The sequence below is a fragment of the Polypterus senegalus genome, chromosome 16 (assembly GCF_016835505.1).
Source record: "Polypterus senegalus isolate Bchr_013 chromosome 16, ASM1683550v1, whole genome shotgun sequence".
NCBI classification, from domain to species: domain Eukaryota; kingdom Metazoa; phylum Chordata; class Cladistia; order Polypteriformes; family Polypteridae; genus Polypterus; species Polypterus senegalus.
The window spans coordinates 42,276,241-42,294,821 of NC_053169.1; the positions used below are offsets into that span (position 1 = coordinate 42,276,241).

Below are 18,581 nucleotides of genomic sequence, written 5' to 3' on the forward strand. Positions count from 1 at the left end.
TCACTAAGGCAAGACAACCATGGAAAGCATGCCAGAAGGGGCATGGATTCACTGAGCCGCCGACAAGTAAGACACCTATGGCGCACGCAGGAAGGAGCCACGCCCACCAACTCCTGGCACCTCAGAGCCACGTTGACTGTTCATAGAGGCAAGTTTCTCGCGGAGGTGAATCGCCATATACAGCGTGTAAAACGGTTTGCGAGGGGTATCCCATGGGATCCTTCAAACAATCCTTTCCAACTGAGGTTAAAACACAATGAAGTAAGCAGTCTTTAAAAACCGACTTTTCGGTTACGACGCACGACCGCATGCACCATAGCAAACTGTTTTACACGCTACATACAGCAATTCGCATCCGCGACAAACATGCGTCTTCTTCACTCACGGACAATTATATGTTGCTCTCTCCAGAGTTCCATCTTTTCATTCACTTTCTGTTGTATCCTCAAACCCTTCCTTTTTAGACAGCTGTGTCTTTCCAGAAGTGTTCAACCATCAATAAATAATTATGCGGCGTTTGTTATGCCGCAACTTCACTATTGTGTTGTATTTTGCTCTCTCCAGAGTTCCATCTTTTCATTCACTTGCTGTTGTATTCTCACACCAACCCGTTTTAGACAACCGTGTCTTTCCAGAAGTGTTTAGCATTCAATTAATAATTATGCATGAGATTGAGCGTGTGTCTAGCAGGCGCAGAGATGCTTGGGTAAGCCGTTGAACCCCATTCGGGCTGCAAACCGTGGAATTCCCACTAAGTGCGACTCATACGCTCCCACTGGTTGCATCCCTACCCTTTGTGCACACCCCCCTCCCACCTCGCGACTACCGTGGTCGGATGTCTTGGTGGATTATATATAGAAAAGCAGCCAAAACCGCACAGAGCAATGAAACGTCTACGTGATTTACAGATGCATCTGGACTGTGTAAAGATGACAGTGACTCCAGGGACGAGTTGGGGGTGGGCACATGAGCGAGCAGTGCATACTGAACAGGAAATCAGCAGACTAGCATGACGGAGGGAGCTGAGTGGACGTTGTCCTCCTCTCCTGGCATTTCACACTCCGTGCCTGAGCGCAGTGCACTCGCATCCCTCCGTCTGGCAGGAGAAGGCGCGATGAGGGTCCGCCAGTTTTCAGTCATGGACGATTGTGTGTTGGTTCGTTCCATGCATTGTTACAATGTTGCTTTTCTTGCTGATTTATTACATTACCGATTTTTCAAATGTTAATTTTCTCCCTGTGCTTAAAAATCATTAAATCGGCCTGATTATGCGGCGTGTGGTACGCCACGGGTTGGCTAGTATTATTTAAAGAGGTAAAAACTTATTTTATACCTTTTAAGAATGAGCACAAAATGGACCTACAATATGAATTCAATAATAAGTTTGTCAATGGAAGGAGCCGTGGTAGAGTAGCACATTGTGGTGCTATCATTCAGTGATTCAACCACTTCATGTTACATATTCTGTCTGTGTTTCCAAGGATTTCAGTCAATGTCTTTAAATTGTTACATATGTATGTGACGTCTGTGATGTATAGTTGTTCCATCAGAGGTACATCCTACAGTTTGTCCTTCCAGTAAAACCAGTAAAAATTAGGAAGGGCTGCTTTCCCAGTCAGCTATATATGTTATCACATGTGCAAGTCCTATTGCTGACTTGTCTTTCTTTATTTTTAATAAATTAACAAACCTTCCTGAAAAAACTGTTTCAATTTGTCAAAAATAGCAAATTTATCCACTTGAAATTAAATCTACAACACAATGCATGGAAAAACAAAAGGGATTTGAATACTTTCTGAATCTACTGTAAATACTGCTTAAATTAAATACTTAAAAAAATGTAAACATTATATCATTGTCATATGAATTACTAAATACCAAGATAATTCAAGGTATTTTCCTTGTACATAAATTCTTTGAAGCTGTTTTTGTAATAAAATATATTTTTAATTTGATTTGTTAGAAAATCATATTTGGTGACATTAACTGTTAAAAAAATTATGTTTGCATCAGTGTATGGAAGGGGCATTAGCTAGATAATTACTCTTAATTGAATAGTAGTATTTAATGAACAAGTCAAATTTCTGTAATTCAAATTTCAAATGTCACAAATGACTGGCGTTTTGGTTCACAAAACCAATTTTAGGACTGCCTTTCTGAGATTATACTTGTGAAATTAAGATTGTTATGACAAACTTTTCATGTCAAACAGTCTTTATTCTGTTGTTTTTTAGGTGCCCAACATAACTTGTCAAACTTTATTGTTTAAATTTAGTGTTTGCCAGTAGTTTTAAGCTATTGAGTATTCTGTTTTTGCATTTCCGTTAATTTATTATATATCATATGATTAGAGAGATATGCCTCGTGCTTCAGAGCATTATGATCCAAGCAACAGAAATAGCTTTGAAAAGGTAACTAAATATATCTTATTTTAGAATTAACTATATGGGGCAGCTAATTTTATCACCATTTTTACATGCTACAACAATAGTTTTTCAATGCCTGTCTGCCAGATACCCTAGTTTTCCTTTCATATTCCAAGGACATGCATGTTATATTATTTGATGACTCTGAATTGGTTACTGATGAGTAAATGTGGATACACATGAGCATGGCACATGTAATGTAATGGACTCTTTTATTGATTATCAATACCACTGTCCATATATTGTATATAAGGCTGGAATATAAAAATGTATAGTTAGTTTAAAGTAGTCGAAGCAGCAGATCATTTGTGTGAAACTGCTTTATTTTCCTGTTTGCTCATGATCTAATTAAAATCTTACCTTGCCTCCTAGGTTTTGTTGAACAGTACTGCACACAGGTTGTTTCCTGCCTTGTGCCCAGTACATTCAGGACTGGCAACTGCTCCCCATGACCCTGAATTGGAAAAGCTGGTTTAGAAAATAGATAGATGGTTTAACTGACACCTGTTGACATGTCCATTGCAATCGGCGTATTAAATGCTGTAATAAAAAAAAATAACCATTTATAATTTTTCTTTAAATGTGTAACACTACAGGTTAAAAAGATGGCATCTGACAGCTTATTGGTTTCATCATTATGTTGTCCAAGCATGTACGAATCGCATGTTTTTATATCTGAACTAAATCTGTAATAGTGTTAAAAGTGGCAAAAATTGAAGCCTTTTTGCTTTGAAAGCACAGCTATAGTTAATCCATGTGAGGTTTCTTAAAAAATATAGGCATGATTACCACAATCCCCTGTTAATATTCAAGCCCTGAAATCAAAAGCTATTGTATGTCCTAGGACTTAGCCCCTACTTTATCACAATCTTCACAGTACTGACAGTACTGCATTTAACCATTGGTCAGTTTCATGCGGATCTCTAACTTCACTTGTCAGTATGATACTAATGTATTTAAAGTTCTTCCCTTCACAGAACTACTGCACAGTTACATATAAAAAGGAAGTTATTTTATATTAGGAAGGGGCCAAAGCCTCAAATTTGCAGTTGTGGTTCTCATCAATATTGTGTCACACATTTCTGTGAACGACTCCAGCACATGTCAGAGAACATAGTCCTACATCTGCAAAGAGAAGAGATGCAATCCTCAGATTCCAAACTGGATACTCCTCACATCTTAGGGTTCTTTCATATGCTGTGCATGAACACTATGAACAGGAAATACACTCTTCACAAATTCAACCTCCATCAAAAAGTTTCATCTTAATATCAAGTATGCAAACACAATTGCTTACAGCACAGATACTGAGCCAAGAGGATACAGCAGTGACCCTGGAACTCTGTATTCTTGTAACACCTTACACATGATATCACGCCTCAAAATATGTACTTGTACCTAAAAAAATCTGTCCATTTTTAAATCCAATTAATCCAAATTAGGATCGCTTTAGCCTAGAGCCTGTTACAGTAGAACCAAGCACAAAGCAGGAACACACTCTAAAAAACAGCATTCCTGAAAATAATTTTCATTTTTTATATATCTTATCTTAACTAACTCACTAGTGATGTAGCCTGATGATTAAGAAAATGGGTTTCCAGCCCTACTCCTTTATGTAGGATTTTGAACCATTCTCTTAAATCTACCCTTCTCTAAATTATTCTGTAATGTACATGCAAAGCTTTTGGGATGGGAATGTGGTTTTGTTGAATAGAATACATTTTGAAGATTCAACCCTATTACATTCTCACGCCTGGACAAACTTGTTAAGAAGGCAGGCTCTATTGTAGGATTAAAGTTGGACAGTTTAACATCTGTGGCAGAGCGACAGGCACTAAGCAAACTCCTGTCAATCATGAATAATCCACTGCATCCACTTAACAGTGTCATTTCCAGGCAGAGGAGTAGCTTCAGTGATAGACTTTTGTCACTGTCCTGTTCCACTGACAGACTGTGGAGATCGTTCCTCCCCCACACTATGCGACTCTTCAGTTCCACCCGGGGGAGTAAATGCTAACATTAATTTTATTTTAATTTTTTTCATTTTTATTACTATTTAATTCAATATTGTTTCTTTGTATCAGTATACTGCTGCTGGATTATATGAATTTCCCCTTGGGATTAATAAAGTATCTATCTATCTATCTAAACGATTCAGTTTTTGAATTTAGTGACTTTTTAATTTTTTTTCACTAATATTCTATATTCCTGATTATCTTCAATTGTTTTTCATTCTTTGATCTTGTAAAATTCCTTCCTAAAGTAATGAATACATATTTTTTCTACTTCTTTTAATAAAAGGCAAATGGAAAAGGATCTTTATGGTGTGTTGATCCAGAATATCGACCCAATCTTATTCAAGCACTGAAAAAGCAACATTTTCCCTCTGCACATGTCTTCTGTACCCCACCAGCATCACCACCAAGGTAAGAACATGCCTGTATAATTTGCATGTTCCTTCAGAATGCATTGTGACAAATAAACATATTGTGGGTTTTTTATTTGACAAAAAGTGTCAGGTAATACATTTTTAAGATGTCCTAAAGATACAGTAACTTGGTGCTAGAGTTGGAAATGAGCTGCTTCATATTAACTGCATGAATATTTTAAGACAGTGTTTTTATCTTTAATGCAGTTAAAATCCCCTTCATATCAGGAAGAAAGGAATGTGTAAGAGATTACTTAAAACAAAATATCCCTGGAATGTCCTGTTATCCCTGGTAAAAAAGTGTGCAGTAATACCTTTAATTGCTCAGCAGGCCAGGTTTTTATAGGATTAAAGATTTACTCATACTTTCAGTTAAGGATGCGTTTCGGATAGGCAGCATTTTCTGCCAGTTAAGGAAGTATAAATGGGAGTGATTGGCGTTTAAAGTCCATACTATAACTTAGACTTACTGTATTTTGTATTGGCAGTTCATACTAACCAACTCTCTGTGCAACAGATGTAAAACTATTAACACCTGTTCAGTTTTATGTTAATAGCATCCTTTTCAATTACCAGGCTTTTGCTCTGAACACATTTTCAACATGTGGTCATGAGGATGTTCAGAAGTTTAATAAAATTATAATAAAACATAGAAAGAACTTGCAATATATGCTTTCAGATCTTGACATATTATGTGTGCATTACACTTGAAGTTCTTTAATGTTTTTGAAGTTCTTGGAATCTTAAGCCTACAAATGACGATTAAATAGAGATGCTCCAATCAGGACTTTTTAGGGCCAATAGGATCACTGATATTGTGCTACCGGATCTAATACAGCTTTTTATTTATATATATTTTTTCTCCCTAAATAATAAAACCATCATTTAAAAACTGCATTTTGTGTTTACTTGTGTTATATTTGACTAATGGTTAAATGTGTTTGATGATCAGAAACATTTTGTGTGACAAACATGCAAAAGAATAAGAAATCAGGAAGGGGCAAATAGTTTTTCACACCATATATATATATATATATATATTTTTTTTTTTTTTGTAGTAAACTCCTGCATAACCAGACACAGAGAAGCGTTATGTTTTATAACCAGGCTACTTGACACATCGGCCCAACAAAACATTTTCTGTGGCCCCTAAGTATGTTTTAATGAACCATAGACCTGTTACTGAATATGAACTTATTAAGAAATGTTTCTTGGAGTGTAGTCAGTCTCTTTTTGCCGATTTTAAAAACAAAGATAATACTGTATCATTAGTCACATGTCAAAAATGTAACTATCAGATTCTACACTAGCCTTCAAGAACAGTTATGTTGCAAACTGAACAAAGGAAATGTGAAGGTGATGATTTAAAAGGTAGTTAGGATTGTAAATTACATCCGAGGGCAGTCACTTAAGCTCCAACAGTTTTGGTCTTTAGTGGAAGAATATGAAATGCACTCTCACTACCTCATAGTATGCTGAATTTCAATAGTTAGCTGAGGTAGCAATTTATTAAGGTTTATTGATTTGCTCCCATTTATTCAACAGTTTATTCAGCAGAGAGAACACACTGATCTGGCTTATGTCAAGGATGAAAAAATTTATAGTAGATGTTGCTTTTCTTGCTGACATCACTGGGCACTTAAACATACTAAATCTGAAGTTACAAAGAAACAAGAAGTTCTCCATGTTTTTGTCAGTAATGTTTTAACTTTTCACCAGTACAATACTTCTTTCCACCCAACAGAGTTCACAGACTATCTTGCTGAACTTTCAAGTGTATTTAATGGTCATTTTAATGACATGAAACTACTGATCCCAGTGATTTGAGAAGTCGAAAATCCCCAGAGCAATTATGTAAAATCTGGTTCAGAGCTCATGGAAAGGTTTGTTGTTTCAAGAACCGTATTTGAAAATGATCTTATTGATTTGCAGTAAAACTGCATTTTACAGCACTAGTATAAAGAGGAATCAGTTGTAAACTTATGGAAGCATTATGTATCAAGCTGAAATTATGGTGCTATCTTAACCTGCGCAAAGAATATTTGACCCATTTTAAAACCAGACATGCACGCAACAGTGCATTTTTGGCAAAAGAGATTATCAAGTGCAAACAGCGTAATTCCCTTACTGACAAGCTGCATACTGATTGTCTACCCACTGCAAATTGTAAAAAAAAAAAATAACTGATCAATATAATGACACAGATGCTACCATAGTAAACCATGTTGATTTTTATACACAGCATTTTGCATTAGGTGTAAAAGCCTGCTTCATATCAGGGATGTGCTGAATGGGTGGCTTAAATTCTTTCTCCTTTGTCCACATTGACCCATATGGCCTTTTTGTTCTTGTACAAAAACGTCCAGCCAATCGACTAATTTTATTTATTTATTTTCTGGCCACTTGACGAATAAGCTTCACAATTCAGTATAACTCTCCATTTGGACCTAATTGATCTCTTCCAAGCACAAGTGCCTGCATCTTGTAGCCTTTAAAAAATAAAAAAGCAGCAGTGAACCATGTAGGTTACTATACCTGTGAAGGTTGTGTTGAGGAGGAGTCATGGGAAGAAAACAAAATGATTTTTCAGAGACACTTTTTGAAACTAACACACCAATGGTGTTTTGTTTCAGTCAGTAACCATGATAGAATTATTAAAATAAGAAAAATGTTACAAAAGAAAGGATATGTTTATCTTGCTTTAAAATGCAATTTTCACTCCTGATATGCATTGCAGTATAATCATTTTATACGTACAAATGTTGCTGAAGAGAAACCATTGAAACAATGCAGATGTCTTGCAGAAGTTCAGTGGGGTATTTTAATTGTGTGTCCATCTTCAGGAGGAGTGCGGAAGTATTGTTCTTGGCACAGAGGTGATGTCACATCTGTGCTGGTAGAGCTTCTGGTTTTGATAGTTTTTGAGAGGCCTTATATATGCTCACATCTACCACTTTAGCTTATTCAGTGATCCATTTGTGTTTTCTACTGACCACCAAGATAGCACATTCTTTCATTATTTGTTACAACTTGCTGTAGCTTAACAGTGCACCTGTTTTAATATTTAAAAGTCTTCAGAGTTCATAGACTTCACAGTGCTAGGAAATAAACTCTTAAACTTTTAGCAGGTTTTCTGTAGTATAATGCACAAATGTATGCATATGTTCCAAACATAATTAGGCTTACAAATCACAGTATCAAATAGTTATTTTTCAACTCTGGTTAGAACTAGACCATTTAAAGTAACAAATTCTGCCCCAGAAAGTGACCCTTTTCCCCCTTTTGTGCCACTGCTGTGTACAATTTGCCCTGATACTACTGGGAAAAGGTGAGTAAGTGGTACCTAGATTGTTGACTAAAAGCACAATTGGGCTTGTTTAGACGAGCATAAAAAGAGAATACTTCAGCATCAGTTAACATATTATGCCCTCGACCTCCATATAATTCTAAGTTAAATATGGATTTGGAATCCTTCCATAGACAGCTGAGCAAAATAGTCAATATGGTCTCTGTCTCTCTCTCTCAGGGCTAATAACAGATACTACTGTGGGGCAGAGTGTCAGGGAAAATAATTCTATATGAGTGTATAACATCATTTTAGCTTTAAAGTGTTCATCTTCTATACCTAATGTTGCCTTTTGAAATTTTTAAATATTCACAGTACACACACTTTTTTTTTATAGTACTCCGTTTTCCCCTTATCTTAATCCCTTAAATATGAAAGAATTATTGGCCTTAGTGCCACCACAGCAAGTTGACCCATTTGAAGTAACTCATAAGTTGTTATCAGTATCTTTTTATCTTTAAAAAAGCTGACTTACTTAGGCTTTCAAAATCTGCATATTTTTGATATTAAATGTTATCAGGTTTTCGCCTTGGTCCAAACTAAGGGTTAGCACGTACTGTAATATATTTTGATGTTTAATTTGTTTGTAATATGAAAAGGTTATGGGTGTTAACGTGTGAAAACACAAGTCTTACAATAAATTAAACTGTACTAACTGCAAGCAAATGCATTTACCAGTATATTAAAATTATCCTTTTCTTTCATTTAATTCCAGATATTCATGCACTTCATCTTAATTTATTGTTGTGAAATTACTATTGCAATGTAGATTGCACATTTCCTGTAACAACTACAGTTCACCCAGATCTTGAGAAAAATAAGTGTTTCTACTAAAGTATCACCAATGTGTTTAACAGTTTATATAATATTTTCGTAGCATTGTTTGTTTTTCAAAAAAGAAAATAGTGCCCATATATCTGTCAAAGTTCCACATTTGACTCATAATCATTTTGTGGACCACTGAGGTGCTTTCTAGCATCACTGCTCTTATAATAGTTTCCATGTTCCTACTCTTCTTTGATTATGGTTTTCTAATGGCAAAATATGTTAGGAAAGGGACATGAATCCTATGGACACCTACATGTTGGTTTGGTGTGTGTGTTCTTAGTTGTTTGTTTTGATTTTACACTGATTTTGGTTGGACACTGGATATTCACTATTGTCCTACACCTTCTCATTTTATTCGTGGTTTGTATGACTCCTACAGCTATAGACATTGGTTTGTAAACATTTTAAACTGATGTGAATCAATTTTTTCTTTGTGTTATTCATAGGAAATATCACTTGATCTGAGCAATGTTTCCCAACCGTTTTCAACACTTAGCACACTTTGGCTATTAAAGACAAACTACAAGTTCAGTTACATATCAATAAAAAAACACAGCTTGTCATTACCAACTATGAAATGCACATTCAAATATTTGAGTAAAAATCACTACCAATTTCATGTCACTTATTGTGCTGTGGTAAATGTAAGCCCTATGTTCAAGTATGGTTTTTCACCTTAATGAGAGGACTGGTGTTGTCTGTCAGATGTCAGATCTTTAATGTCATGTTCCAGAGAGGACTGTCTTAATCAAAGATATAGCTTAGTATTAAGCTGATTTCTTTTTTTTGTCTTTAATGTGACTGGTACAGAGAACCCAGCTTCGCAGAGGTATGTTTTTCAGAAGGGAATTAAAACTTAACTGCTTTGTCAAACAGAGCAGGATCCTCAGAAGCAATGTGAAGCAAAAAAACAAACAAACAAACACAGTAGGTGCTTGTGTGAGAAAAAATGTGCAAATCACTGTAACCAGAAATCTCAAGAACACTATCTTGCTCTGTGGCACTTAGCCTGGTCATGGCCTCTTCATTGTGTCATTCAAAAGGGTTTTCAGTCAAGTTGTGCTGCATATCAAGGACATGGAAGTTCACATGCATCAGGATCTTCACAGTTTTGTAATGCTAGCTGTTATCAGTAATTGCAGGATTTTGAAGCTACATTTTTTTACTTTGCTAAAAAATTGTAAAGAATTTTAACAAAGGACACAACAATTGCATTGGAAAGGAACTCCTCTCTGCCTCCTATGTTGAAATAAGGTTTTCTTTAGTGAAGGGTGTTCAATCAGGGAATGAATGTTGTAACGATTAGGTTTCAGTCAGGGAGGGGCTGCATAATAAGCACAAATAAATCAGGGCGTAATTAGAGTCCCTGTTTTCATCCATCTGCACTGAAACACAGAGTTGCTGTTTTCAAAGTGTGTCTGCTCCTTTTCAAAAGCTACAAAGTCTGTTATGGGAGGTTAAAAACATCAGGATAGTGTGGAGAAAGATGAAAACTGAGACTAATGTCTGCATTTTTAAACAAAAACATTATAGTGTGGATGTAGCCTTAGTAAACTATGTTGTGTACTTTGTTTTTATCTACTATTCCAATTTCCCGTTTACAGTCTAACAGAATGATGGTCTTCAACTTATAAACCCAAATTGGCTGTTATTTATTATTTTACTGTATTTTCATGTAAATTGTCTTCTGATTGTTTTGTAATTATAGTCTCAACACTTTAGCATGCTTTAGAATTGTGATGTTCCATTCGAAATTATATTTTCATATAAATAGTTTTCTAATAGTTTTATAATTACAGTTTTAGTAATTTAGCATGGTATAGAATTGTGATGTTCCATTTGAAATTGTGAGATTTTTTTTTCACTCTAGATGACTCAATCAGTTAAATTGACTTCTCCAAGTTAGATTTTTTTTCAGTCTCTGCTTTTCTAAGCATTATGGTAATAAAGTTAGGGGTCCTCTAGGAAAAGCATCATTGGGCTTGAGAAAGGCATATGTAGTTCTGTTGCCAGAGGGCAGCCTGTAAAAAGGAAGAAGCTACACAGAGTTTTTGACAGAGAATTTTGAAATATTGGTTTTCACATTAAATAAAGTGGAGTAATAAACTGAGAACCAGGAATTCGAAGAGTCAACCTGTGCATGGAGAGAAAAGGCAGACAAATATGTAATCTAGTTGAAATTAGAGTATATCCTGCAGCACTTGCAGCTAACTTTGAAAAGAACATATTTACAAGAAAAGAAGTGCATGTATTATCGACAAATGTTTTGTGAGCATATTTTTTACACTAATAAAATCGCCTAAAATGTTTTTTTTTTTTAATAAAAGGTTTTATTTGAAGGTTACTAAATAAGAAGCCTAAGTGTAGTTTTGTTAATATAAAAATGAATGGATACCACCTGTAATCTGAGTTTATTTTATTTGGGAAAAGTACCAGAATAACACTTTTTAACATGGGGCATGAAGCTTGTATGTGGTTTTCTTTGTTGAAAATTAGTATTCAGCTGATTTAAATGACATGAAATCGTTGATCACTATCCATTTTGCCTACTTCTTGTGGATTGGTTCATATTTGCAACTTTCCATTTCACTGGTTATTTTATCATCTGAAGTGACTTTAGTAATTAATATGTTTAGTAAAGGTTTGTAAATAACATCTTTCATTTCTGTCCACGCTATTAGTATACATCCAATCCTGGGAGTTTGTTAGTCTTCAATGCATTGAGCTAAAGTAGATCTGACTCTTCTATTTGAAATAACTGAAATATTTTTAAATCGTTTTAATTTTTTAACTGTAGTAGTAATGGAAAAAGTGTCCAAAGTAAGTTTGTTTTGGCTTCAGTAGCAGCGCTTTTGTGATCTCAAGATTTTTTTTTTTTTTGCTTTGTCTTTTTCATTCTAAGATTTTAATGATGCCCTTATTTAGTGATGTCTTTAGTCTTTTTATTGTATTAGTTTTTTGGAATGTATTTCTTTTTAATCTGGATGTAAATTTCTCTGAAGTAACACTATCAACTGTTTATAATTGCAGAATTATTTTATTTTCCTGTTCCGCGTTTTCTAAATTCCTCATTCCTCATTCCTATAAAGTCTTCTTTCTGCTTATTAGAAGTCTTATACTCTTGTGTGCATTGCTGTGCTTTTTACAGTTTTAACCATGTTGTTATCACAGTTTCCTAAACTTTTTTTTGTTATTCCGTCATAATTGTATGAAAAGACAACATGTAGACAGCATTACTTAGTTACTGGGCTTGACGCCAACCGGGTGAGAAAATGTTTTCTTTGGCACTTGCACAATTTTTAGTTTTATCATCTATATTTTCAAAAAGACTCATCCATTTAAATAGTTAAAGAAATAAAATCCCCTATGATGACCACATTATCTATATTACATATATGCCTTATACTCCCATTCTGCCCCTTTTGCAAAAACAAAATTAAGTTGATAGATGGCATTAAATTTTACCTGTGTAAAGGAGCATGACTGTGCAATTAATATACAGGTGGTCGCTCTACCTTTTATCCAATTACAGTATGTCAGGATATGATTTTTCTTCTGTAGCCCTGTGTTGGAATATGCTGGCACAGATAATAAATGAATGTATGAATACATAAGCCAAACTTTTGAATAATTAATATACAAATCAGTGCTTAGTTTTGTGGACTTTTCCCTTCTCCATCTCTAACCTGTGCATTTGGAAACATTTGGTAATTCCCTTTGATCTAGATTTTGCAAGACATTTGCTTTTCTACTAGTCCTCTTTTGAAAGGTTTATTTACATTATCTCAGATATATTTAATTCATATTTCCACTTCTGTGATACCTTGGACCTTCGGTAAATATTGGATCCAGTTTCAGTGATTTGTTGGTGGCTCACTGAGATTACATTCTACAGAACATGTTGTTCATGATAAATGTAGAATTAATTTGCTCAAAGTCAGAAAATTATCTTCTTCGCATCTTTTCTGCATACATTATTGCAAGTTTAAAATGTGGTGATACAGTGACACTGATGTACTGCATGAAGTAATTCAATTTCACATTCTTGGAGAGTGCGCCATGCATTAAATATTCTTGCTGTTGTGAAAGCTGGACTACTCTGTAATTCACCCAACAATAAGCTTACTGGAATAAAAGACACAAAGGGAAAAAAACAGGAAGCTTAGATGTTATTAGTGAACAGCAAAGAAGGATGATAGCATGCAGTGTGTGTAATATGCACAGAAGGAGGTGTACGCCTTTAAACCGGCAATAATGAATATCTTTACATACGTCATGTGCATATGTCTTTGAATAAAGTTGTGCTTGAAATCTGCTTTGATGCAATGTGACCATACAGTTGAATGCAGTCACTTTAAAAGCCATTTCAATTTATACATACATGCACTAGAAATTTTCAGTGTACCCACAAACCAATTGCATTCATGAGTCATGCCTCATATTGTACCCCACCTACACTGTATACCTGAACTAAAAAAAAATATTTTGTTTTTCCCTTTGCAGTGCATCAACACCTCCTCCACATTTGATTCTCCAAGATCAAGGCTTTTCTGTGAAAGGTAAGTCCTCAGGTTTATGTTCAGTTGTTAGTATTTTTATTTATTTGTTGCTTCTCATATACTTTACTGTAATAAGTACAATTATTTTAAACATGGTTGTGGTAATTTGTGTTAATATCACATTAGATCAAAATAATCTATACCAGTTACCTTTATATTATGTGCAAAAATGGAAGATATGCTCAAGACAGTTGAATTTTATTACTTAGTTTTGTTTCTGTAGGTTTTTCTTCCAGACACCTTTGCAATCACTGAGTTTTTGTAACTTTCTTTTGTTTAGCCTTCCCCTTTCTGCTTTTAGCCTATATTTGGAAATGTTTGACAATTTGTGATTATCATTTAAAATTAACAGAGAACGATCTGTTTTTTGCAGTTGTTGTAACTTTTCATTTAAATGTTTTTGGCTTTTGACACATTTTCAGAATATATATGGTGGTAATAGGGGACAGCTCTTTCAGTGGCTTATTCAGTTGTTGTAAATAGTTACTTAAATAACCACAATATTACTGATTACGGTCCCAAGCCCGGATAAATGGGGAGGGTTACGTCAGGAAGGGCATCTGGTGTAAAATGTTGTCAAATCAATATGCAGACAACAATTTTGGGTGATCCGCTGAGGCAACTCCTAACAGGTGCAGCCGAAAGAAGAAGAAGAAGAAGACAGTAAAATCTTACAATCAGTATAAAAGCCAATAATTAATTCCTGTGCAATATAAAAAATGCTTATTATTATAAAAATCAAATTTAGATTTTCTGTACTGACACAAAAACAAATGGAAAATAACAGTGTAGTTAATTAGTGATGGATTCCAGTGAAAAGAAAATGATGGGCAATGTTTACTGAAAATAAAAATGACTACCTTCACATCATTTCCACATTCCATGATTCTCCACAATAATATTGGCCTCTTCCTCTCACCAGTATGCCTTCACCATAAGCTCTCTCTGGAACTCCAAGCAGTGTAGGTTTGATCTGAGGCAGCTATAAATCTCTGGTTTAGATCATTTCCTCCCAAGCCCAGGATCACTTTTAGGATCAGGGATGCCTCCACTTTAGCTATAAGACACCAGGAGTGAACGTCAATCCTGGTGTTTTTTCATTCCATTGCCTCAGTGTCCCTTAAATGGCAAGGTTACTTAGGCAGCTTCTAGACTGAATGCATTACAAGAGCAACACAGTTCCACCACTTCAGATAAGAGATGGTCTTCTACCCTCTCAAGAGCTGGATGATTTTGACAGAATCCCAAAAAAGTTCAAAATTGGGCTTCATTATACCACCACTACCACGCACTTGTGACCCAAGTTAATTATACATACAGTTTATTACAGGTAGTATTCTATGAGTATTTCTTTCTTTTTACATACAGATTTGTGGTGTCAGGTATGCAGTCTAAATTAAATATGACTTTATCCTTATTAAGCATAATTGCAAAACTGTAATGATGATAGATGTTCGTTTAGTTAAAAAAAAATCTGTTTAGTACAGAATGGATAATTAATACACCTAACTGTAATATAGACTTACTGGCATCTATACAACATTCTGTTTTAAAAATCCTTAAAGCTCTATTTTAGCCAAAAATCTATAAAAGGGAAATGTTATACTATTCAGGGTTCAGTGTCTACTTTAAGAGGTGTAAGAAATCACAGACACAGTTTGCAATGGAATACAATATTTTTAAGGAATGGTTTTCAAATAATTTTCCATAGCCTATATACTGTATGTTATCCTCATACATAAGTATTTAAACTTTATGTTAAAACTGCTCCATAATTGTTGTGGTGCTCACACACTTAAGTGACATTACTTGTACAGTGAAACCTCAGGTCACGACCGTAATTCGTTCCAAAACTCTGGTCGCAACCCAATTTGGTCGTGACCCAAAGTAATTTCCACCATAGAATTATATGTAAATTCAATTAATCCGTTCCGGACCATACGAGCTGTATGTAAATATATATTTTTTTAAAGATTTTTAAGCACAAAAATACTTCATTATACCATAGAATGCACAGTGTAATCTATTTACTGATTACGGTCCCAAGCCCGGATAAATGGGGAGGGTTACGTCAGGAAGGGCATCCGGTGTAAAATGTTGTCAAATCAATATGCAGACAACAATTTTGGGTGATCCGCTGAGGCAACTCCTAACAGGTGCAGCCGAAAGAAGAAGAAGAAGACAGTAAAATCTTAAAATCAGTATAAAAGACAATAATTAATTTTTGTAATTAATTAATTACAGTGTAATCTATACTAATAAAAGACAAAGCCCTCACTCACTGACTGACTCACTCACTCACTCACTCATTCACTCACTCACTCACTGATCTTCACTAATTCTCCAACTTCCCGTGTAGGTGGAAGGCTGAAATTTGGCAGGCTCATTCCTTACAGGTTACTTACAAAAGTTAGGCAGGTTTCGTTTCGAAATTCTACGCGTAATGGTCATAACTGGAACTTACTTTCGTCCATAAATACGGCTATAGCCTGCAGCTTGAGTTGCGTCCTGCATCATCACGCCTCCCACGTAGCTGAGTGCCTGCCCATATCCAATAGACACGCTGCCGCCAAATATTCGCGGGTGAAGGACTGTGCTTATGCAAACGAAGATGAGATGATCAGGCACAAACTCAGCGAAAGTGAGGGAGAAACGTTTAAGTGCCGGGTCTTGGCTAACATTAAATAAAGCCGTGGACATCGCAAGATTTCACGACATAGCACAAGCACAGCTGAGAACCTTCGATGCATGTACACCAAGCGGCTCACGTGAACTGACTTTGCAGGACTGGGAAAGGTAAACCCGTGCATGCAGTGTGTGATGTAACAACCCTCTGACGCTGAACAAGCCTTTTGTACACCTATCAATAGGAAAGCAAGGTGTAAAGCTTAAGTTTAAATTACGTTCATAGACACGCTGCTGCTAAATATTCACAGGCAAATCCACAACTTAATACCGGGAATGCCTGTTAAACATCTTAGATTCACGAGTACCGATTTGGGAAGTGATCTCTTCGATGAATAAAACCTGTTCAAAAAACGCATTACACAATTGAGAAGGCAGCAAAAGAATATGAAGCGAGTGACGCATACAAGCATATTCATAAGTGCAGCTACTGCGGAAACAAAGCACGGTGTAAACCTTAAGCTTAAATTAAGTTCATACACAGGCTGCCGCTGGCGTTTGACATGCTTATGACGAATACGATATTCGCGACATACAAGTTTAATGAGAAGACGTAGGGTATAAACGAGACTTTTGATCACTTTGTAGCAGAGTTAAAATTGCTGTAACGGAGTTAAAATTGCTGGTGAAAGACTGTGCATATGTAAACGAATAGGAAAGCAGGGTGTAAAGCTTATCTTTAAATTAGGTTTATAGACACGCTGCCGCTGACGTTTGTTATTCCTAAGACGAATACAATATTCGCGAGATAGATAACACGAGATAGCACAAGCACAGCTGAGAAGCTTCGATGCATGTACTCCGACGGGCTCACGTGAACTGACTTTGCTCTGGCTTTAACTACTGTGAAATAAACAGACATAAACTGGAAGCGTGAGTCTGTGCCTTTTAATAATCTCGAGAGAGAAACATGGTGGCAGTGTAGGTGACGGAACTTCGCCGAAAGTCACACCAGTTTGCTGTTAAAAGTTCAGGACGCGGAGACGCTAACACGAATTTGATGAACATTTGATGAACAACCCAAAAATAAACTAAACTGTAGAGAGGTACACATTTTTTTCAAGAAATCAGGCAAGGGGAGAAAATATAGACAACTACGTCACAGATCTGAGAGTGTTAGCAGGCACATGCAATTTCGGGAAGATTAAAAGTTCCCTTATACGTGACCGAATTGTGTGCGGAACCAGTGATGCAAGTTTAGAGAGGTGCATACAAATATGCAGAGCCACTGAACTGCCGAAGGAGAAAAGCAGGACCGTCACACGGGGTTCCCTATTCTATACTTCTCCCAGTGTGTCTCTCTAAACCCTCCATGCGGGAACATTATCATAAGGCTTAACAATCCTATTGTTACACCTTCTACGTGCACCCAACCATCCTTATTACAGAGTCTTCCTTGCTTTACCGCTGGCTGCTTCTTTCCATTCACCTTCCCAGGTCTTTATTTAAACAGTTTTCCTTCTCACTTTTCTGCTCCTTCGCTGTCTTTTCCCTTTTCGTTCAAAATACGCGCCTCCTTGCCTTTAGCGATTTGGGTAGTGAACACTTCGATGAATAAAACCTGTTATCTTTACAACGGTTGACAAACACGGAATGTAACTTGAACACAACACATCCTCCAAATACGAACCTGATTGAAAGAAATAATGATAATCAAATCCTTGATGACAGCAACACTCATAACAGTCACAAAACAATTACATTGACAATCAGGTTATGTTATTTTTAAAATGTTTCCTTTTCTTTTTCATAACTTCTTTAACACACTACTTCTCCGCTGCGAAGCGCGGGTATTTTGCTGGTAGTAAACTAAATGTAAAATCATTGAATAACACTGAGAAAACCTTGAACAGAGAAAACTAACATTGCAAGAGTTCATGCTCTAGCCTTACGAACCGCTTGCTGTAAACACTTTTTTTAAAGAGTTTTAAGCAAAGGGAAGAAAATTAACATTTGAAAAGTCTGTAATTTATACAAAAACTAACCATAAACAACCAACAAAGCTAACCTTGCATTAGTCGAGTTCTGGCATGAAGGAAGTGAGGAGGAACTGGGTGGAGAGGAGATTACGGTTTTGAGGTAAAGTCTCTACGTGATGCACATCTGACCGAGAGCAATGTACTATACAGGGAGAGACTAAACACATGCATAAATCACCGGCACGTACGTACCGGAAGGGAAACTGGGTTGTTCGTCACCCGAGTGTGTGGTCATGAACAGATGCAAAAGTTTGGCAAACTTTTTGGTCGTAACCCGATTTGTACGTGTTACGAGACGTTCAAGACCCAAGGTTCCACTGTATTTGTTTT

The 18,581-nt window shown here is 36.0% G+C and overlaps 1 protein-coding gene across 3 annotated transcripts in view; it reads left to right on the forward strand.

The window, feature by feature from the left end:
- foxn2a (forkhead box N2a) overlaps nt 1-18,581 on the forward strand; it is a 104,599-nt gene that overhangs the window by 67,889 nt on the left and 18,129 nt on the right. For all 3 annotated transcript variants that reach the window (XM_039738147.1, XM_039738146.1, XM_039738148.1), the window contains 2 exons: nt 4,728-4,852; nt 13,532-13,587. In XM_039738147.1, the coding sequence (XP_039594081.1) occupies nt 4,728-4,852; nt 13,532-13,587 (181 nt within the window). The remainder of the gene's footprint in view (nt 1-4,727; nt 4,853-13,531; nt 13,588-18,581) is intronic.